The sequence below is a fragment of the Schistocerca serialis genome, chromosome 5 (assembly GCF_023864345.2).
Source record: "Schistocerca serialis cubense isolate TAMUIC-IGC-003099 chromosome 5, iqSchSeri2.2, whole genome shotgun sequence".
Classification (NCBI taxonomy): Eukaryota; Metazoa; Arthropoda; class Insecta; order Orthoptera; family Acrididae; genus Schistocerca; species Schistocerca serialis.
The window spans coordinates 466,685,479-466,709,807 of NC_064642.1; the positions used below are offsets into that span (position 1 = coordinate 466,685,479).

The following is a 24,329-nucleotide window of genomic DNA, read 5'->3' on the forward strand; positions in this document are numbered from 1 at the left end:
TCAAAAATATTCATCATACCTGATGTCTATAACATGATTGTGGACTCTCAAATTAGTTGCATCAGTGCCACATCAATGCCTAAATTGTTTAATAATATATGTGGTAAAAATCAACATCCAACTTAGGGAGTTGGTCATTCTAATTTTAGGCCTAGATGAGGCTTACCAAGCCTATAACTGCTCAAAACACATTAGGTTAAAACACTCTAACAAACAGGCAAATACATACACAAACAAATAGGCAGCTGTATTACATCGAGTTACTGGCAAAATGTAGTCAATGCGTGACACCTTAAGCACAACAATGAGCTCTCAAAAAACAATTGTGACAGAGTTAATTCCACATTCAATTTATTATGCCAACAGCAAACACATTTAGTATGCTAAATAGCAGTTGATATTTCATCCCAGGCGTAAACAAAGGTATGAACTAAACAAATCTTACCAAGTACCACTTTCAGGGGAAGAAGTTAATTAAAGAAAGTTTAATTCATGCATCACAACGTTAACTTCATATTTAAAACGTCCATCAAAATACGTAAATGCTAAATGTACAGTATTTCCATGTCAAAAATATAAGTCAAAAACTGTTAGAAGTTTTTCACTAATGTGTCACATCACCAAACAATCTTTAGCAGGTGGGGGAAACGTAATATATCAACTTCTACAGTATAAAAATCCAATCGCTGATATTCACTGTCTGTTACTGATATATATTGCATTTCATTTAAGTCCACCCAAGGTATTATGAACAAAAACCGAGCTTTCAAGGAAGGTTGTGACATTTACTGGTCGGATCTATCATGCCAAGGCTTACAAATAGCTTTTGCGGTCTTTACTTCCATTATCGACTAATAAATAATACCCAAACCTGGTTGTATTGCTCCAAATACGAGATTAAAAACACACAACATGACCAAGCACCATTTTATTAAAACAGAAGGTGGTTTGATGAGGTCTCCATTGCATTGTAATACAAGAACTACATATTTCCATAATATGCAAACATAAGTTCCTGGTGCACCTGGTGTAAACATGACAAAAGACAATGATGGACAAATTTCCACACACAGACATTGAACTTTGGTATCTCTTTGCTCCACTCATCTCCGATTCCAAACAAAAATCCTATCTTTGTAAGAATATAAAATTATTTATGAAAATAAGTAAAGATTTGGAGCAAAAACATACATGAAGGTTGCTTACCGTAAATACAGACCTCTGGCTCTGAACAAAAATTTGAACTTTGGACAAAATAAAATTATAATATTTCTAAAAATATGTATGATTTTGAGTACAACACGCAGGTGGAACTATTATCATAAATTAATTGTTCTACAGGACTTTAAAAACGACACTACAATTATATCTTGGCACTACTGATAAAACTCACAGTATAAGGTACAGTGGCGGTTACCGATATCTGTACAACATAAACCAAAACACATTTAAAATTTGTCCCACAACATTACAAAACTCCCTTAGGCACAACTGCTGATCAAACGTATTAGAATTACCATAGCTGTACGATCTGACAGCTTGCCACCAGTTAATGGATGTTATATTGGTTCATGAAATGACGACAGCCCCTACCAGCAACAGTTATCTCTTTCACTTACGAACTACAATCATGTTGGAATAGTTCTGGGTCAGCAACTTCTTACTCAGGACAACGAAAACCAATCCAAAATTGCAAATTCTTACTTTTTTGATTCACCCTTACAGCAAAACTGTAAGAATGTGCCTCATACATTACCATTGCTCTAAAGATTGTCACTAAGTGCCTCATACATAGTTTATTGCAGCAAATTAAAACCAACTCAAGCATAATCGCTATTACAGTAAGATTGTAACAAACTGTCCTGTCCATTCCTAAGTTATCACATCTTTGTAATATGATTTGAAAATGGGTCTTAGCCTGAAACTAGTCATCAAGTGATTAAAAAAGTGAAATCTGCAACTTTGGTCTGGTTTTAGTTGTACTCTTTTATTTAAGCATTTCATTTCTCTAAGCACAAATTTAGCTTCAGTTTCCCATGAATTGGTGGAGAATGGACTGTCTTGCTAAGAAACTGTGCTATTGATCCTAAACATAGTAGTTTTATAGAGAAAAACACGCTTCAGTTCAGCTAAAACTGATATCAACCAAACGATGTAGTGACTCCCAGACCAGGATTACCTCTGTCTCGTAGTACAAAACGTTTGTCACACAGTGGAGAATAAAATACTTAATCCCATGAATAGACAGTTTAAAGCAAAATTGTAATAAGTTGCCGTATATATCTCTATGTTACGGCAAAACTGTAATAATGTGCCTCACACATTACCATTGTTATACAAGACTGTCATACATAGTTTATTGCAGCAAATTATAACAAACTGAACCATAATCTCTGTTACAGCAAAATTTTAGCAGATCGTCCTATCCATTGCTAAGTTATCACAGAAGAGTACAAGCATAACAGATACACCATCATTTTCCAGGATGGTGCAGTGATGGTAATTTTCTGGGGTTTGCGATTGATGAACAGTTTACAGGGTGGGTCAATAATGGTTACCTTTCAGGGTGCTGCAATGAAAATTTTTAAACATATTTTAACACTTCTATTTGCCAGTGTGTGACTGCAGTTGCTGTCAATGGTGTCAGCTACTGGGGATGTCAGCCACTTATTTAGTTACAAATAAGCATCTAATGAAATGGTGATAAATTGACTCATACATCGAAGCAGTAAAAATAACTGAACATTTTACAGAAAAACTGTACAGCATTTTCGTCTTATAGCAAAAATTGTAACAAATTACTCCATACATTGCAATATTACAGCAAAAATTGCCCGAACATCGCCATTGTTACACAAAATTGTAACAAACTGCTGCATGTCTACTAAGCAAGTTGATACTTCTTCTGTGAAGTTGTGGTTGTTCCAGTAATCAAAACCAATCAGTGCAACAAGAAAAAACGCTTAGCTAGACACATAACATCACATTGCCGGATCAATACGAAATCTGTGACATCACAGACGACACCACCTTTACTATGACTGCACCATGAGATCAGACCTGGATCCATGATCTTAGTCGCATGATGTCAATATCCATAATAGCAGAATTCATGATGTGGTGGCATTTCTTGTAAAGGGTGGGTGTATGTCACACTATGATTGGTCGTTTCATGTTCATAACTGACACAACACCACTGTGATAGCAGGGATTCTGCCACTGGATTGCGCCATAACACAGTTAAGGTGAATGTAATGGTTGACCATAGTAAAGGGAGGGTGATGCTGCACATGGGATGTAGCATGGAGTTTGTTACAACTCTGCTGTAACACAATGGTGCATGAGGGAAGTTTTTACAATTCTGCTGTAACATTTCGATGTATGGATTAATTTGTATTACTTTTTTCATGATATGGTGATGGGAAAATTTGTTACAGTTTTGCTGTAACAATAGTGTTTTCAGGGTATTTTGTTACATTTGTATGTAATATAGGCAATTTACTACAATTTTGTTGTAACATGGTAGTGTGTGGACCTTTTTCTTACATTTTTGCTATATCAGGAGGAAATTCATTACAGTTTTGGTGTAACATTTTGATGCATGGAGCAATTTGTTACAATTTTGAAGAAATATGCTCATGTATGGGCAATTTTTTACAGTTTTATGTACAATGGGCCAGCTTGCTACAATTGTAAAGTAACATGAGATGCCATAGTGCTATTTGTTATAATTTTTGCTGTTATTGAGTATTTTGTCACATTTATTAGTATTGATGTATGGTCCAATTTGTAATAATATTTCTATACTATGAGACAATTTGTTAGAAATCTGTTGTAAAACGGCAGGTTTAGAACATTCAAGTTGTGTGTTCTTGTCAGTCATCTTTTTTTTATCCTCAATAATCTTTCTCTTCATTCTTTTATTTAACCTAGCTTCCTAGGTAGCAGTTTCTGCAGCTCTCTTCACTTCTGTTTATTCCAGTCTGGTTATCTAAGTTTTTCAAAGTATTAATTCTATAATCTGCACATCACTGAAAGTTATTATTGCATCCATTCACTGGACTTCAGCACTGTCATCCTGACCAGTTCAGTTTTTGGTATTTTCTCCCCTATGCAGCTGTTTCAGCTTCTGATGGAATTCTACGAGATGTCATGGAGATATTTCGTAAGAAGATTTGTATTGGCCAGATCCCTTTATTTAGCTGTAATTGCTTTCAAAACAGCCAGGAATGCTTGTGAGTGTATGCTTGTACACCCAGTTACTGTAGATGACTATTGAACCAAATGATGTGTATTATTCAACATTGCTGTAAACAGATTGCCTCAAAACCTGTTTCCTGACTAATTTCTTTACTCTTGGCATTTCTACCACAGCAAACACAAACACTGAAATAGAACAACACACCAGCAATTACGAAACATACGTGATTCAGATCCAAAAAGCAATAAGTAAACAAATATGTAACAAAATTTTTGGTTGCAGCAAAGGCACAGCCTTCTAGATACACCTGTACTTACTCCCAGAAGAGTAAGCCTTTTAGACTACTCCAGTGTTTACAATCCATACATAGAAGCTGAAGAAATAAGGAAAAGTAGAATATGTCATGTCTTCCGATTCACTTTAAAATGACAGAGGGGCATGGCACCTGTGCAACATTACAAAGAAAATTCACGAAGACACGAAAAATGAAAATGTCCGTAAACTCTACATTTTTGTAATTGACATGAAATACTTTTTTGTGTAGTGCAGAAATACTTATTACACATTTTTTTGTCATTTTTCACGAGTGAAACCCTTTAAAGTTACTTAATTGCTGTCAATTTCTTAAGCATATAATAATTTTGAATGGAGGAATTGTATTGTAAAGGGCCGCTGGTGTTATCACTGTTATACTAGACATTAATGTAATAGGTATGGATAGTATAACGCAGTAAAATTCTCATAAGCTAATATCAGTAGCTAGGATGTGAAAAATTATTTTAAATTGCGAAATTTATTGCTTGGTAGTATGTTAACATCACTTTGTATTAAAAACTGTGATAGGCAGACACTGATGAAGGAGTGAGAATTTGTGAAATGATCTGGTGTGTTTATTTTTTGTGTGGTTCCCATGTGCCTTTCGTTATATAGAACTGTTCTTTAGCTCTGGTATTATAATGGGGAATTTCTCTGTCATTGCTTTTGATATGAACTGCATGGACATGAATACACTAACTGAAAATTATCAGTAACCTCCAATTTTCAAGGTGATATATATTTGCGAACCACCCAGTGTATATATATATATATATATATATATATATATATATATATACATACAGGGTGTTTCAAAAATGACCGGTATATTTGAAACGGCAATAAAAACTAAATGAGCAGCGATAGAAATACACCGTTAGTTGCAATATGCTTGGGACAACAGTACATTTTCAGGGAGACAAACTTTCGAAATTACAGTAGTTACAATTTTCAACAACAGATGGCGCTGCGGTCTGGGAAACTCTATAGTACGATATTTTCCACATATCCACCATGCGTAGCAATAATATGGCGTAGTCTCTGAATGAAATTACCCGAAACCTTTGACAACGTGTCTGGCGGAATGGCTTCACATGCAGATGGGATGTACTGCTTCAGCTGTTCAATTGTTTCTGGATTCTGGCGGTACACCTGGTCTTTCAAGTGTCCCCACAGAAAGAAGTCACAGGGGTTCATGTCTGGCGAATAGGGAGGCCAACCCACGCCGCCTCCTGTATGTTTCAGATAGCCCAAAGCAATCACACGATCATCGAAATATTCATTCAGGAAATTAAAGACGTCGGCCGTGCGATGTGGCCGGGCACCATTTTGCATAAACCACGAGGGGTTCGAAGTGTCGTCTAAGGCAGTTTGTACCGCCACAAATTCACGAAGGATGTCCAAATAGCGTGATGTAGTAATCGTTTCGGATCTGAAAAATGGGCCAATGATTCCCTTGGAAGAAATGGCGGCCCAGACCAGTACTTTTTGAGGATGCAGGGACGATGGGACTGCAACATGGGGCTTTTCGGTTCCCCATATGAGCCAGTTCTGTTTATTGACGAAGCCGTCCAGGTAAAAATAAGCTTCGTCAGTAAACCAAATGCTGCCCACATGCATATCGCCGTCATCAATCCTGTGCACTATATCGTTAGCGAATGTCTCTTGTGCAGCAATGGTAGCAGCGCTGAGGGGTTGCCGCATTTGAATTTTGTATGGATAGAGGTGTAAACTCTCGCGCATGAGATGATACGTGGACGTTGGCGTCATTTGGACCGCAGCTGCAACACGGCGAACGGAAACCCGAGGCCGCTGTTGGATCACCTGCTGCACTAGCTGCGCGTTGCCCTCTGTGGTTGCCGTACGCGGTCGCCCTACCTTTCCAGCACGTTCATCCGTCACGTTCCCAGTCCGTTGAAATTTTTCAAACAGATCCTTTATTGTATCGCTTTTCGGTCCTTTGGTTACATTAAACCTCCGTTGAAAACTTCGTCTTGTTGCAACAACACTGTGTTCTAGGCGGTGGAATTCCAACACCAGAAAAATCCTCTGTTCTAAGGAATAAACCATGTTGTCTACAGCACACTTGCATGTTGTGAACAGCACACGCTTACAGCAGAAAGATGATGTACAGCATGGCGCACCCACAGACTGCGTTGTCTTCTATATCTTTCACATCACTTGCAGCGCCATCTGTTGTTGAAAATTGTAACTACTGTAATTTCGAAAGTTTGTCCGGCTGAAAATGTACTGTTGTCCCAAGCATATTGCAACAAACGGTGTATTTCTATCGCTGCTCGTTTAGTTTTTATTGCCGTTTCAAATATACTGGTCACCCTGTATATATATTACATGATTCGCAATGGACTGATATTAGCAAAGTTTCTAAATTTTGGGCAAAATCTTTGTTTGTCCATAACTAAACATCTGTGGACCTGTGTTTATATGAACTTTTGTCTTTAGTTTTACTTGTGGAATACTATATTAAAATATTTACCTATCACCCAGTATATATATATATATATATATATATATATATATATATATATATATATATATATTTCAAAATGTAACTTTCTCATTCGTTATTTCATAGTTAGGATTTGTGGACTTTGTTGTACCCTGTGAGGGTTGAACATTAATTTGGGTGTGTGTGTGTGTGTGTGTGTGTGTGTGTGTGTGTGTGTGTGTGTGTGTGTGTGTGTGCGCGCGCGCGTGCGTGTGTACGTGCTGACTAAAACATTGTGCGGTGAAATGTGTGGAATACTCAGAAGGTACAATTTCAGAGAAAAAATAGCCTTTTTAAACTTCAAAAACTGTCATTCACTGCCAGGCTGTGAAATTTTTGTCCTTAAACCCAAAGTGGATACAGATACATAAGCTTAGTGAGACTTGAGTAGCAGAGTACTTACCAAAAAATAGGCGCACGCCATCTCATTGAACTTTGTGATTGCATTGTAACCCGATGCCTCAGGCTGGATAAAACGCAACCATGGCATGGCGCTGAGTTTCCCTCCAGCCATGTCGAAGGCACGCGAACGCGCGTGAATGAGGTCAAGCAGCGTCTGCAGGTGCTGGTCACCGTGTGGGAAGCGGTATCCTGCACAGTGCGATAGTCAAACCTTAGTCTACCATGTACTCAGAATTGACAGCAGTATTGTACTATTGTCATGCCATCTACATCTACATTTACATTGATACTCCGCAAGCCACCCAACGGTGTGTGGCGGAGGGAACTTTACGTGCCACTGTCATTACCTCCCTTTCCTGTTCCAGTCGCGTATGGTTCGCGGGAAGAACGACTGTCTGAAAGCCTCCGTGCGCGCTCTAATCTCTCTAATTTTACATTCGTGATCTCCTCGGGAGGTATAAGTAGGGGGAAGCAATATATTCGATACCTCATCCAGAAACGCACCCTCTCGAAACCTGGCGAGCAAGCTACACCGCGATGCAGAGCGCCTCTCTTGCAGAGTCTACCACTTGAGTTTATTAAACATCTCCGTAACGCCATCACGGTTACCAAATAACCCTGTGACGAAACGCGCCGCTCTTCTTTGGATCTTCTCTATCTCCTCCGTCAAACCGATCTGGTACGGATCCCACACTGATGAGCAATACTCAAGTATAGATCGAACGAGTGTTTTGTAAGCCACCTCCTTTGTTGATGCACTACATTTTCTAAGCACTCTCCCAATGAATCTCAACCTGGTACCCGCCTTACCAACAATTAATTTTATATGATCATTCCACTTCAAATCGTTCCGCACGCATACTCCCAGATATTTTACAGAAGTAACTGCTACCAGTGTTTGTTCCGCTATCATATAATCATACAATAAAGGATCCTTCTTTCTATGTCTAGGTCATTTATATACACTCCTGGAAATGGAAAAAAGAACACATTGACGCCGGTGTGTCAGACCCACCATACTTGCTCCGGACACTGCGAGAGGGCTGTACAAGCAATGATCACACGCACGGCACAGCGGACACAACAGGAACCGTGGTGTTGGCCGTCGAATGGCGCTAGCTGCGCAGCATTTGTGCACCGCCGCCGTCAGTGTCAGCCAGTTTGCCGTGGCATACGGAGCTCCATCGCAGTCTTTAACACTGGTAGCACGTCGCGACAGCATGGACGTGAACCGTATGTGCAGTTGACGGACTTTGAGCGAGGGCGTATAGTGGGCATGCGGGAGGCCGGGTGGACGTACCGCCGAATTGCTCAACACGTGGGGCGTGAGGTCTCCACAGTACATCAATGTTGTCGCCAGTGGTCGGCGGAAGGTGCACGTGCCCGTCGACCTGGGACCGGACCGCAGCAACGCACGGATGCACGCCAAGACCGTAGGATCCTACGCAGTGCCGTAGGGGACCGCACTGCCACTTCCCAGCAAATTAGGGACACTGTTGCTCCTGGGGTATCGGCGAGGACCATTCGCAACCGTCTCCATGAAGCTGGGCTACGGTCCCGCACACCGTTAGGCCGTCTTCCGCTCACGCCCCAACATCGTGCAGCCCGCCTCCAGTGGTGTCGCGACAGGCGTGAATGGAGGGACGAATGGAGACGTGTCGTCTTCAGTGATGAGAGTCGCTTCTGCCTTGGTGCCAATGATGGTCGTATGCGTGTTTGGCGCCGTGCAGGTGAGCCCCACAATCAGGACTGCATACGACCGAGGCACACAGGGCCAACACCCGGCATCATGGTGTGGGGAGCGATCTCCTACACTGGCCGTACACCACTGGTGATCGTCGAGGGGACACTGAATAGTGCACGGTACATCCAAACCGTCATCGAACCCATCGTTCTACCATTCCTAGACCGGCAAGGGAACTTGCTGTTCCAACAGGACAATGCACGTCCGCATGTATCCCGTGCCACCCAACGTGCTCTAGAAGGTGTAAGTCAACTACCCTGGCCAGCAAGATCTCCGCATCTGTCCCCCATTGAGCATGTTTGGGACTGGATGAAGTGTCGTCTCACGCGGTCTGCACGTCCAGCACGAACGCTGGTCCAACTGAGGCACCAGGTGGAAATGGCATGGCAAGCCGTTCCACAGGACTACATCCAGCATCTCTACGATCGTCTCCATGGGAGAATAGCAGCCTGCATTGCTGTGAAAGGTGGATATACACTGTACTAGTGCCGACATTGTGCATGCTCTGTTGCCTGTGTCTATGTGCCTGTGGTTCTGTCAGTGTGATCATGTGATGTATCTGACCCCAGGAATGTGTCAATAAAGTTTCCCCTTCCTGGGACAATGGATTCACGGTGTTCTTATTTCAATTTCCAGGAGTGTATATTGTGAATAGCAATGGTCCCATAACACTCCCCTGTGGCACGCCAGAGGTTACTTTAACGTCTGTAGACGTCTCTCCATTGATAACAACATGCTGTGTTCTGTTTGCTAGAAACTCTTCAATCCAGCCACACAGCTGGTCTGATATTCCGTAGGCTCTTACTTTGTTTATCAGGCGACAGCGCGGAACTGTATCGAACGCCTTCCGGAAGTCAAGAAAAATAGCATCTACCTGGGAGCCTGTATCTAATATTTTCTGGGTCTCATGAACAAATAAAGCGAGTTGGGTCTCACACGATCGCTGTTTCCGGAATCCATGTTGATTCCTACATAGTAGATTCTGGGTTTCCAGAAATGACATGATACTCGAGCAAAAAACATGTTCTAAAATTCTACAAGAGATCGACGTCAGAGATATAGGTCTATAGTTTTGCGCATCTGCTCGACGACCCTTCTTGAAGACTGGGACTATCTGTGCTCTTTTCCAATCATTTGTAACCTTCCGTTCCTCTAGAGACTTGCGGTACACGGGTGTTAGAAGGGGGGCAAGTTCTTTCGCGTACTCTGTGTAGAATCGAATTGGTATCCCGTCAGGTCCAGTGGACTTTCCTCTATTGAGTGATTCCAGTTGCTTTTCTATTCCTTGGACACTTATTTCGATGTCAGCCATTCTTTCGTTTGTGCGAGGATTTAGAGAAGGAACTGCAGTGCGGTCTTCCTCTGTGAAACAGCTTTTGAAAAAGGTGTTTAGTATTTCAGCTTTACGCGTGTCATCCTCTGTTTCAATGCCATCATCATCCCGTAGTGTCTGGATATGCTGTTTCGAGCCACTTACTGATTTAACGTAAGACCAGAACTTCCTAGGATTTTCTGTCAAGTCGGTACATAGAATTTTACTTTTGAATTCACTGAACGCTTCACGCATAGCCCTCCTTACGCTAACGTTGACATCGTTTAGCTTCTGTTTGTCTGAGAGGTTTTGGCTGCGTTTAAACTTTGAGTGGAGCTCTCTTTGCTTTCGCAGTAGTTTCCTAACTTTGTTGTTGTACCACGGTGGGTTTTTCCCGTCCCTCACAGTTTTACTCGGCACGTACCTGTGTAAAACGCATTTTACGATTGCCTTGAACTTTTTCCATAAACACTCAACATTGTCAGTGTCGGAACAGAAATTTTCGTTTTGATCTGTTAGGTAGTCTGAAATCTGCCTTCTATTACTCTTGCTAAACAGATAAACCTTCCTCCCTTTTTTTATATTCCTATTAACTTCCATATTCAGGGATGCTGCAACGGCCTTATGATCACTGATTCCCTGTTCTGTACATACAGAGTCGAAAAGTTCGGGTCTGTTTGTTATCAGTAGGTCCAAGATGTTATCTCCACGAGTCAGTTCTCTGTTTAATTGCTCGAGGTAATTTTCGGATAGTGCACTCAGTATAATGTCACTCGATGCTCTGTCCCTACCACCCGTCCTAAACATCTGAGTGTCCCAGTCTATATCTGGTAAATTGAAATCTCCACCTAAGACTATAACATGCTGAGAAAATTTATGTGAAATGTATTCCAAATCTTCTCTCAGTTGTTCTGCCACTAATGCTGCTGAGTCGGGAGGTCGGTAAAAGGAGCCAATTATTAACCTAGTTCGGTTGTTTAGTGTAACCTCCACCCATAATAATTCACTGGAACTATCCACTTCTACTTCACTGCAGGATAAACTACTACTAACAGCGACGAACACTCCACCACCGGTTGCATGCAATCTATCCTTTCTAAACACCGTCTGTACCTTTGTAAAAATTTCGGCAGAATTTATCTCTGGCTTAAGCCAGCTTTCTGTACCTATACTGAAAATGTGCTCCTTTTATGCTCTTCACCACACTCATGTTGTTTCGAGCCTTATGAGTTGTAACTTACTCATTAATTAATTATCGTGGTATTCTGACACTGAATGTGGCTTCTTGGCTCGAAGGATAAGTGTCATACAATAAATGGCAACTCTTTCTACTCACTAGATGAATTTTTGGATGTAGTAAGTGGGTAATTTCTACAACCCCAACTAAAAAAAAAAAAAAAAAAAAATTAAGTGTCGTGTAATATTTTGTGTAATGTAATATCTTGTATAGACACCTTTTATTAACCTGACACGTTCCACATCATTACGATGTGTCGTATTCATGATCTATGGCACAAGTACTAATCTAATCTAGTCTAAATGGTGATCAGCAGAAATTGAGCCAAGAGACGGGAAAGAACTGGTTTCGAACAGTTTCAAGAGGATATTTAATGAAGCCAACTGGAAGTTTTATGAAACTCGTTTTGGAAATGGAAAGAGAACTTCACACAATTCATTAATCGAAGCCCAAAAGTTTTTGAAGGTAAAAGGGTATTATCAATTAGAAGTATTCAAAAATGGAGTACTTCGTTGCAATGTGTTTCGTAAGGGAATGCACTTTCATCTGATTGAAAGCTATGAACAAGAAAAAAATGCAAAGGTAGTAAGCGAAATGAGAGTGAACACAGACAAAAACTGAAAATAATGAAAAAGTTGTAACATAACTTTATGGAACAGAAAAAGACAGCCTATTAATACTGCTAAGAGCTTAATATGACATTACAGCGGTTTCTCTGTACTACAGGTCAATGTAGTCTCAGCGTTTGTGAACCTCATCCCCCAGACAAACAGCAGTGCTTTCCAAGATGGTGAAAGAGATTGACGTCCTTTGCGGGCTTTACACTAGCATTTCACTAACCATATAAAAAAATACTCTAATATAAAGCTTAATGATAATAACAATAAGAATAATTTACTAAAACATGTAAAATCTCGATTGCATTCATACTTGCCTTTGAGTTAAAAATGTGTGCGTCATGTACCTACAAGCTTCAATGCTGTGCAGTGTGGCAAGAGGGTTTACCATGACGTTTAGAGTCCGTAATTGTGCTACTTCACTCGGTGTTTCGTGTCGGAAAATTTACGTTGAGGGCCAAGTGTCAACCTTTGCAGGTCTTCCACAATTTCACTACAATTTTATAAAGAAGGACTTCTCTATATACAACAGCATTATCTGCGAACAGCAATGGCCATGCAACACTTGCTTCGGTCATAGCGCAAAGCTATTTTTTTGTTTGAAGACCTTGCTAAGAACTCTTGAGCCCAGTAACAATGCTGATAAGAGACGAATGCTGTCCAGAGACAATACGTAGCAGTATCAAAAGAGTTCCTAAAAGTCAAGAATGACGTCATAAACTTAGGCACCAGTATCCGCTGTGTTCTTGGTCTCGTGGACGAGCTGAGCGACACATGTTTCACACGATTGTTGTTTGCGAAATCCGTGTGAATTTCTACAGAGAAGATTTTCCATTAGGTATGTGAAAATGAGAAGAAGTACCACCACTTACGAGGTGCAACCAAAAATTTCCTAAAATTTTAGTTCTGCGCCCAAGCAATCAGTAGCACGAACTCCTGCTGCTACGTGCCTCTATTTATATCTTTCAATTGTCAGTCTTCACGTGGCGGCACTCTACTTTGTGTGCGAATTTCTAAATGACTCACATGCAGGAACAAAGCATCTGCTTTAAGTTTTGTTTTAAACGCCACAAAACTGCAACTGAAACCCTCCACATGCTAAAGGAGGCTTTTGGTGTGGAAGCTTTAAGCCAAGCAAGAAGAACTGAGTGGTTTAAGCGAATAAATATGGCCAGGAGTCAACCCCCGGACCAACGTCATTTATACTCGACTCTGGGAACGATCGCGAAAGTACCAGGTGGTTACAAGTAAAGTGCGGCTACTCGCAGAGACCCAGTGTGAGCTGTAATTGTCAAAAGACAGAGAAATTTGGTAGATATGCTATTGCGTTAATGTGAAATCGATTTACAGTAGAAAAATATTAGTTACAATATTGCCCGCGAGGTGCAAAACTGGGCGCTGAAACAAAACAGCAGTGGAAGATACAATCCTCTCCTCAACCCAAAAGTTCGCGCCACGTTCGCAGCAACGCCACGTCAATGCTACTGTTTTTTTTTTTTTTTTTTTTTGTTCTTTTTCTTTTTTAACGTCTATCAAATTGAACATAAGGAATTTCTTCCATGTGGTCAGACAGTAGCAAAAATGCTTTGAGGAGATTAAGGGAAGATGTTACATGCAAACAGCATGAGGGATGGGAGGAGAAAGAATGGTTGCTGCTTCATGCACGCACCTCGTGGAGACTTCTTTCAAGATGGCAGTGGACATTAAGATGTGGTGCATGTTTTTTGATTATTAGGGGGAGTTCTCGAAATTTTTAGGTAGCACCTCGCAGACACTAGCTATCAAGACATGAGTGGACGAGTGTACTCACCAGCACAGAATTGGAGGATGACGTTCAGCACGGAGGACGCCAGCAGCTTATTGAGCTGTGTTGGCCCTCCACGGCTGTTGCTCAGTACGTCCAGCAGGGCACGCACCTCCTTCCCCACCTGAGCCTGCGTGGCAGCCCCACTGAAGCCCAGCGAGCGCAGCTGACGCATCACGAAGGCGCGTTGCTCCTGCCACAGCTTGCCGTCCACCACTGATACACCTGAGCAACCGACACACATATCCATCAGCAACTGTTTGAAGGACCCGAAATTCTGTATCAGGGCAAACGGATGAAGAAAGGAAAGAAGAATAGGACATAAAGTCATGTGAGGACATTGGAGACATAGAACAAGCTCGGATAGCGGGGGAGTATTTGGCTTGACGTTGATTGATAGAGTCGTTTGGTATCGTCCTGAGAGGTATCATGCCAAATTCTGTCCAATTTACGCGTTAGATAGTTAAAATCACAAGCTTGCTGGAGGCCTCTGTCCACAATGCTCCAGAAGTTCTCAATTGGGGAGAGATCCAGCAACCTTGCTAACCAAGGCAGCGTTTGGCAAGCATCGAGACAAGTAGTGCAAACTCTCGCCATGTGAGAGTGGGCATTATTTTGTCGAAGTATAAGCCCTGGGTGGTTTGCCACGAACAGTAACAAAATGGGGCACGGCATATCGTCAACGTACCTCTCTGCTGTAAGGGCGTCAAGGAGAACTATCAAAGTGGTCATGGTATGAAATGAAATGGCACCCCAGAGCATCATTCCTAGCTGTCAGACCATATGGCAGGCGTCAGTCAGGTTGGTATCCCCCAGCTGTCCGGTGCTGCTTCGGACACGTCTTCACTGGTCATCCGGGTTCAGTTCTAAGCAGGACTGATCACTGAAAACAATTCTACTCCGGGCAGTGAGAGATTCCAGGGAAAATGTGCCCAATACCACTGCAAACGAGTGTGTTGTACAGAGGTCAGTGGTAGTCGGCTCAAGAGGCCCCATTAGTACAGAATCTTTACTATAAGCTGTCAATTAATTGTCCTTGTCGTCACTGATGTATCAGCTGCATGTCGGATTGTTGATAACAATGAATCCAGGGCGCTTCCTTCTTGACACTGTGTTCGCCCAAGGTCGTCAGATAGTGATATCGCTCCTATTCCAATGTCGGGCGATTCACCGATTACTCCAAGCAGCTCCTTTGAACCCAGCTACGAGGTGCGGCTAGAAAAAAACCGGACTGATGCTGGAAAAAACATTTATTTACAATTATTTACAATTTCATGTTATTTCCTTCAATGTACTCTCCTCCTCGGTCTCTACACCGCTCCATACGAATTTTCCACTGTTCATAGCAATGCTGCAGATCATTTTCGGTAAGTCCATACATTACTTCCGTCGCTTTTTCTTTTACTGCTTCAACAGTCTCAAATCTAGTTCCTTTCAAAGCTGACTTGAAGAAAAAAGACACAGGGAGCCAAATCAGGTGAGTAGGGTGGATGATCTAAGATGGGAATGTTGTGTTTTGCCAAAAACGTCTTCACTGACAACGCACTGTGAGCTGGGGCATTGTCTTGGTGAAGGATCCATGACTTTTTTCTCCACAAATCGTTCCGTTTTCTCCGTACTCACTCACGTAGGGTAGCCAGGACGCTAATGTAGTAATGCTGATTCGCTGTTTGTCCCTCTGGTACCCAATCAATGTGCACAATCCCTTTGATGTCAAAAAAAACAATCATCATTGCCTTGAATTTCGATTTTGACATTCGTGCTTTTTTTTGTCGTGGAGAACCAGGAGTTTTCCAATGAATCGATTGGCGTTCAGTTTCGGGATCGTAAGTAAAAAACCACGATTCATCGCAAGTAATAACATTTTGTAAGAAGGTGGGATCACTTTCAATGTTTTCCAGGATGTCAGAACAAATAATTCTTCGGCGTTCCTTCTGTTCAATTGTGAGACACTTTGGAACCATTTTTGAACACACTTTGTTCATGTTGAAACTTTCATGAAGAATCTGCCTAACACTTTCCTTGTCAACTCCTGTTAACTCAGACACTGCTCTGATTGTTAAACGGTGATCTTGTCGAACAAGTTTACCGATTTTTTCAATGTTTGCATCAGTTTTTGCTGACAATGGTCTGTCAGTGCGAGTGTCATCACTGGTGTCTTCGCGGCCATCTTTAAATCGTTTAAACCACTCAAACACTTGTGTTCACGATAAACAATCATCGCCGTACACTTGTTGTAACATTACAAACGTTTCACTTGCAGATTTTCCTAGTTTGAAACAAAATTTTATGTTAACACGCTGTTATTTCTGTACACTCAACATTTTCCGATGCACAGACAAGACGTCAACTACTTAAAACAGACGCCACGGGCAGACTGAGTGCAGGAGGCAGATGAAACTCGAGCAGTAGGCGGAGCGAGAGTCACGTGACAGGCCAAGCGACTTTCAGCCTTAATGCATTCGTTTTATTGTTTCACCAGTACTAGTCCGGTTTTTTTCTAGCCACACCTCGTATTCGTCCCGTCTCAAACTCTCATATCTGTGTATATTATTCATTTGATTGTGACTGATAGTTACTGCCCAGCTGAGCACATGGAAAAAAATTCGCAATAACTTTATGTCCTGGTATTGATATGTTCCTTGTTCACTACCCATGTCAGGTATGCGGTGAAATTGCGCTGAAAAGTCACATATTCATCCACTGGGCGAAAAAGTTTACAATTTTGTGTTTTGGTCTATAACTGTATGAATATGAAACTTCTTGGCAGATTAAAACTGTGTGCCCGACCGAGACTCGAACTCGGGAGTTCGAGTCTCGGTCGGGCACACAGTTTTAATCTGCCAAGAAGTTTCATATCAGCGCACACTCCGCTGCAGAGTGAAAATCTCATTCTGTATGAATATTAGTTTATGACCAATTTGCACAACTCCTTTGTCAAGCGTTGTTCTTTTTTTGTATTATAGTGTATGTAAAAAAAATTAGCTCTGTCAGTTGTATTAAACGAAAACATCTGAGTGAAACGGAACTTTCAGTGGCTCATGAATAACTATCATATCCACACAAAGGAGAAAAACTATTTTCTCGTCCACTTTTTAGAGCAACTGCTACACATGAGATCTTCATTTTGACATAAAAAGTAAATCTTGAAAGTTGTCTGTTATAAATTGCCAACTTCCATATATTACGTTCTTACACCGAGCGAGATGGTGCAGTGGTTACCGCATTCTGGAGGACAACAGTTCAAATTCATCTCCGGCCATCTAGATTTATGTTTTCCGTGATTTCCGTAAACATCTCCAGGGACATCCAGTGCCATTTACTTTGAAAGGGCATGAACAATTTCCTTCCACATCCTAGAAACATTCCGAGCTTGTGCTCCATCTCTGATAACCTCTACGTCGACAGAACGTTAAATCCTAAAATTTTTCTTCCTCCTATGTTCTTGCATGTTCCGCTCTGAGTGGTCGCGAAGTTAGAGGCGCCATGTCACGGATTGCGAGGCCCTCCCACGGGAAGCTTACTATAAGTTGTCGTCGCGTTTTCACCCAATTTAACGCAAAAAGCAATGGCATACCGTTGCGCAAAATTATGCGGTTCCATTTCCGTGACGACAGACACAAACATTTATTAACTTATTACAACACAACTCACGACTGAGCAGTTGCATTGATGTGCCGCTTCGACTAGAAGCAGCTTATAGACCAAGGTCAAACATATTGTGCCTACGTAAGCCTGAAGGGTTGTCACATCTTGCAAAGAAAATCAGTCTCACTACTTTATTGCTGCACCTCACATCCCACATGATTCACGTAATGTTAATCATATTGTTCTACGTAAAAACAGATGTAACCATTGGGAGATAATAATGACAAGTCAAAAGACAATGTCATATCCTTAAGTAATATTTTGTTTCTTCCATCTGTTTGTTTGAAAGAAGTATACTTCTCATGAAGGTGGTACTGAGTAAGCATAGTGCCGTCCACTAGTGCCTTACACAGGATTAATAAAACATATGACCTTGTGGTCTCAGCTTAATTATTAGTTTGATAATAACCACTGCTCATTTTGTACAAATTGTACAGCCAGCAAGACCTTCTATTACTTTATTAATACATAGTTTTAGATTGCAGAATGTATTTGTAAATGCAAAACGCTGAGGAGTTGCTGTCATTTCTTTGCTTTCTGTGCATAAGCCTAGGTCTCATGTGTTGATGCTGATGGGACTCTTGCTTTAACAAGTATATTTATTATAAACATCTATCAGAGAAATATACTCACAGATTTGTGCATCAGTAATGGAATGCCTTGTTCCTGGAGGGGCATATGGCTGTAGACAAGAGGAATATTGTTCAACAAATAAATACAATGCAAAATAATGGCAAGAAGATGCATTACGTGACTGGGTGCACTGTTATTCTGCATATGCTGGAATCGTATACCCTTTTTAAAATGTCTGTCCAGTCCTCCACCACACAAGTACCAGAAACAACAATATAACAGAATTGCATAACTTTAGAGGACCCTCGCTGCAATTGCTGTAAGTACTCATCCTTCTAAAACAATTATTATTATGATGTGTGCATAACGTTGTGCTTAAGTCTGTGTTGTTGTCATTACAGAACTATCAGAGCTACAACAGGAAAAGAAATGGAGATGTTCCTCATGATACAGCAGCAGCAACAGTCCATAAGTGTGTATAGAATTAGGAGGAACATAGTGCAATTGTCGCTATGTAAATAAATATATCTAAAAAAATTTTATGTTATTATTTTCAAACCAGTCAATCAATAACACCACAAAAACACACCTGCAGTTTATAAAATACCAACAGTTGAACTGTCTCTAAGTACAAGAAAGCCTTGCTGATGAACATGTTAATATAGGGCATATTCATTGAGAGATTTGACTAACGATAGCATAGTCTAGCAGCTGAAAGATCAGTTGGTGCACCATACGCAGAGGTAGAACACCGCTCTGCAGACTCTCGTAATAAATTTGATTGTAAGAGGCCACTGCACAGCCATCTTTGGGTTACACCTGCATCCATACAGTATGTGTACATTTCAGATCTGAGCCCCATAAATTCCATGATATGCAAGGCATTCACCTCATCTTTCATCAGGCCGATAACTTTATTCTTCTAAGATGTTATTCTCTAAGGAATATCAGCTGCATGTCCAGTAAGGTCGAATTCCTCAGGAGTGTAGCTAACTACTTCATATGAATCATGGCCTTTAGCCTAGGATATGAAAGTGTCTGCATCCTTATAAGATAACACGAGCAAAGTTATGAAACTCGTACTAGAATCTGTACATGTAGAGTTCGGAGAGTTCCATAATACACCTACCCATATAGATAGGCTTCGGTAACTTTACTTAAACCTTAGCATCTCCACAGTCACCAGTTCTCCATTGAAGATTGTGGCCCACTTAAAATTTGGCCTGGCAACGTAACCTCTAGCGTCATAACACAAGTCCTAAAAGTGAACTAAATGAATTGCGCGACTGAATTATTCACTAATTTATAAAAATGTTTCCCATAATCACTCTGTTCGTTATTAACATAAAAAATGGTTCAAATGGCTCCGAACACTGTGGGACTTAACTTCTGTGGTCATCAGTCCCCTAGAACTTAGAACTACTTAAATCTAACTAACCTAAGGACATCACACACATCCATGCCCGAGGCAGGATTCGAACCTGCGACCGTAGCAATCGCACAGTTCCAAAATGCAGCGCCTAGAACCGATCGGCCACTCGGGCCGGCGTTATTAACATCAATGTACTTCTTTAACCAGGCATGCTGGTCAAAGGAGATAACGTAGGTGATTCTAGAAAATTGAGACATTTCTGGATGTTTCTGTAGTGTTGGTAGAAGGAGATAATACAGATGGTTGTAGCAAGTTGCATCTCCAAGCTGAGACACTGCTGGAGGTTTCTGCAGTGTAGAATTTATCTCTGCTTATTCCACAGCAGTGTCTTGGGGCCAGAAGCATGTTGTGGGATTAGGCACTCCAAACATAGTGTTAAGTCGTGTGCAGATCATGCAAATTGATGAGATACTCCAGGTCTACCTCCTGGACATATTCATTACCAGCATCAGTACCACAGCTTGGATCTCATTTTTCAATCTGACGACAGGTCGATTCTGATACGTGTTTCTTTTTCAACAAGGCATTACACGAAAGTCCTGACGCAGGTTAATAGAAGGCAGGATCCAGAGTGTATCCACCCAGATATGCACTCTGAAATTTCTCAAAAACGTCTGTGAACAAGCGCACATCTCTGTACATGTAAAATTTAGAATATTCCCTTAAATTAGAAATGTTAAATTCCTGCCAATATTCTTCGCATACATATCCTTCGCATCCGTTATTATAGTTATTGTGAGTTTCCTAATGAATGTGGGTATTTTGGGCAATGGTTTTGCGGAGTCTCTCCATCGAATCCAGGTATTTGTATCAGAAGACTTCTTTCTTCATCAAAAGCTGAAATTTTGTGTCAGTGGGGTATGCAGCTCTGGTGACACGTGTATCCACCTGATTTATTGTCTCAGAATGTTTCTGAAGAGGGGAGTGCCTGTTTCGTAAGGAATCTAGGAAGCAGAGTGATCTTCTAGATATGATTTATTTGGAGAATGAAAATGTATTTTTTTTTTCATTGTCAGGTATGACACTGACCTGCCCAGCCTTCAACACAAAATCACGTTCTCAACAACAAAGTGAGCATCACAACCGCTTAAATTACGAAAAAACCTGTTTTTGTCGTGGCAGTTGGTACTTCAGGTAGTCTGCACTGTTATCTGCACTGCAGAACTTTCTCATTAGATGACAACGGTATCTATGTGCCGTTTCATCTGTTGTATCCAATGGCAGGCCACAAATATAAAATTCAACTGTCTGCTTGTATAAGGCGCCATTCTTTCACGATTTGGTCTTTGGAATGTTTTTGCCATAAATAATATCAACACACAACGAAAGTTTTTCGAGGTTGGAGAGCAACTATCTTGCAGTATTATCCCTATTGTATGATGCAAATTTGCTTGGCCTAGTATCATATGAGCGTCCACCTTGATATATAGCTGCATGTGGTATGTGTCGTTTTTTGAAAGTGGTGTGAGGGGTCTTGGGATCACATTCACAGCATGCCACAGGAACTAGTAAACACTCAAAGTCAGCGTATATAACAAAGGGATAGTGTTCCTGATGTTGGACATTCTTGATCTTTAAGACTTTTTGTATTCAATGGAGATTTCCACACTTTCCTCGCCCAAGCAGTCAGTCAGATGTTTTACTAAATACTCGTAGTAAAAGAATTGAGACGTCCACAGCAAAAATGTCCTATGATGTTTCGACAATCGGGAGGAAAGTAAGTGAGACATGCCCTTGGTCAAGATGTAGTGATGCTTCCACCTTTGAAGAATAGCAGTAAATCACCGATTACTTTGGAAAAGTAGAGGAGCCCAACTGCTTTATGCTTCCCGTTTACTGGTTTGCTTTTTCTCATTTACATCCAGACAGTAAGCATGTACCGAATAATTAGAGTTCTACCTCTAGAATTTTGGCAGGTCTGGGACTGCGATGGGGATCGAGGTGCATTTGAAGTTATAATGCTTGCAGATGCTACTTGTTTCATATGTATCCGCAGGCACTGTACAACTCGAGTAATTTCTCTCACAAGCCAGAAGCGAGTACATAAAGCAATATTTATCTCCCTTTTTGGTATTCTGCACGTTACTAATGATTTTATGGCTGTAATATCTTTCGGAAAAAGGATGAAATTGAACACATAACGTAACACATATGCTGGATAAATCACAGGCTGACGAAAACATTCGAGATTTGAATCGAAGTGTTGGTTAGGTTGGAGGAGCTTTGGGCCTAGGGTGGCATTTGAGAATTCCTATGGCAAGGCTGTATGATCAGAAAGAACAGGAGGATTAATGCAGGTACTCAGCAGATTTCACCCCAATAGTAGAAAGTTGCCGGCAGATCGTCTGTTCTTAAGTAAGTAAATCTGGACACTGACAAGAGTTTAATACTTACAAAAGATAGTCATTCTTAAATGTGTTTATGATTTGTAATTATCAAAGAAAGAATGGTAAGACAAATCCAAGCATATCAAAATGATCACCACAATGTGATGCGACTAATAAAATGTCAGCTACAATTTTAGCAATAAAAATAGGGAAGTTAGAAATTACATCAAAACATTTCACAAGTGAAATTTTGTAGTTTAGGGCCTGAAAGCATTAGAGGTAGTTTCGTGTGGAGGCTTTGAGCTTAGAATTTGCAGCATTTCTGTACGTACTAATGTGTAGCAGTAGTAGTTAAGCATGTGGAAAGCAGACATGGAAGAAACGCAAGAAGGAAGAAAGAGACAATGCAGAGGCGTGCTGCGCTCGAGACTTTGGGCAGCTACCAGTCGGATGCAGTGAGTGGAGCAGACAATGGCAGTGGCTAATTGAAAATAAGTTGAAAGATATTACAGCAGAAGTGGGCTAAATTTTAGCTAATGTTGGTCTTGTTAACGGTTGTGTCGATTCAGTTGAGAACCCAGTAGTAAGTGGAATCGATGGGTATGAGGTATGTAGTGGTGTGGAGGATTGCAAGTCAGAGCGAAATACACTTGAGAAAGTGGCTAAGCAAACAAGCAGTGAATTAACGGACATAGTAGTCTATAGCCAGATTAAATACATTGAAGGCGAAGACTGTGGCAAAGCAGCGCAGCAGGAACAGCAGGTACAGATTCTGTGTTCCTCTGGCGATCAAAACTCTGATAATCTTACGAAAAAGGTAGTAAATTCACAGATTAAAAACGTGAAATGCGAGAATATTGTTGCTGGTGAAAGAGTGACAAAGCAACGCACTAAGAATTGGAAACAGAAACTAAGCGTTTTACTGGGGATTTGATAGACTACAATAACGTTTTTCAAAACTGGAAAAAATTTAGCTATATATAACGAACTTAAGTAGAAGTTTGAAGGACCAGTGATTCATGGACCGCAAACCCAAGAGAGAAGGTCGGAAACAGATTTTCGTCGCAACTGACATCCTGGGGTGGAATGGTATACCAGCACGTAAAAGGACAAGTGATGGACTGAATTTTGTTAGGTGTGATATAGTGATGGTTGAGGCTCAGATATCAGAGGTGTTTATCGTTAAGAAAGTAGACAAATTTTGTAGCAGTCTGTAGTGCCACAGCAGATAAATTTACGTAAGTAGTTGTAATAGCTATCCGTATTGTCTACTGAGAACCACACAGCACAGTACAGTGTTTTGCTAAAGTGGTGAATGTTTTAAATAGGTTTATGATGGACTTAGGGGAGGGGAGGAAATAGAAGAGGCAATGGAGTGACGCTGGCTCGGTAGGGAAAAGGAAGCAGTGATAGAATGGTGGGGATGCCATGAGCTTAACAATAGGGGTGATGCTAAAATAATAGACCATACAATTATGTAAAAATCCTCATTAAAATACTTACAGTGTCGAACAATGTGTATGTAAAATGAATAGGCATAAAATAGTAAAGTTATAAACTGGAGCAAGATGGATTTAGAGCAGGCAAAGAAGGCAGTGAGGGAGGGGAGGAAAGGATAGTGGCAGGGACGCTATGGGTTTAAGAAAATAGGGTTTTACACTAAAATTTCGAGAGGTCAATTATGTAAAAAAAACCTTGTTTAAAATACCACAATGAATGTTAAAAAATGTAAAAAGGGGATAAATAGTAGGTTACGAAACTGGAAATAAAGTAGTGAAATCTGAATAGTATCTTAAAATATTTAGAATGTGAAACTCTGAAAGTATAAAATCACAGGGTCTTAACGTGAAAGTATAAAAAATAAAATTGTATAAAAATTTTATCTTTGTAATATTGAAAGTACAGGCTTACAAAATGAAAGTATAAATAGTGGAAGACAAAAAGATCGTAAAATTACGTCAGTGGAATTATGTAGTGGACCTAGAACAGCATGAAGCGTCATTAAAAGTACATTAAAAGTACATTGAAGGTATGAAACCATAAAAGGTGTAAAACAATAAATTATGAAAGTGAAACTATGTGCAGCTACTGAAGTTACAGGGTACAAGGTGTGACAGTTATGGCTAGTTGCATTTGTTTCAGCTTTGTAGTATGTGTGGAAGCCAGTGTGCCTGCTGGCTAGGACAGTGCGTGAGCTGATGATGCACT

At 40.8% G+C, this 24,329-nt stretch overlaps 1 protein-coding gene across 1 annotated transcript in view; it reads right to left on the reverse strand.

Annotated features, from left to right (window-relative positions):
* LOC126482000 (methyl farnesoate epoxidase-like) overlaps positions 1 to 24,329 on the reverse strand; it is a 170,342-nt gene that overhangs the window by 103,664 nt on the left and 42,349 nt on the right. The window contains exons 3-4 of the mRNA XM_050105966.1: positions 14,148 to 14,366; positions 7,429 to 7,616 (exon numbers count right to left, since the gene is read on the reverse strand). Coding sequence (XP_049961923.1) covers positions 7,429 to 7,616; positions 14,148 to 14,366 — 407 coding nt within the window. The remainder of the gene's footprint in view (positions 1 to 7,428; positions 7,617 to 14,147; positions 14,367 to 24,329) is intronic.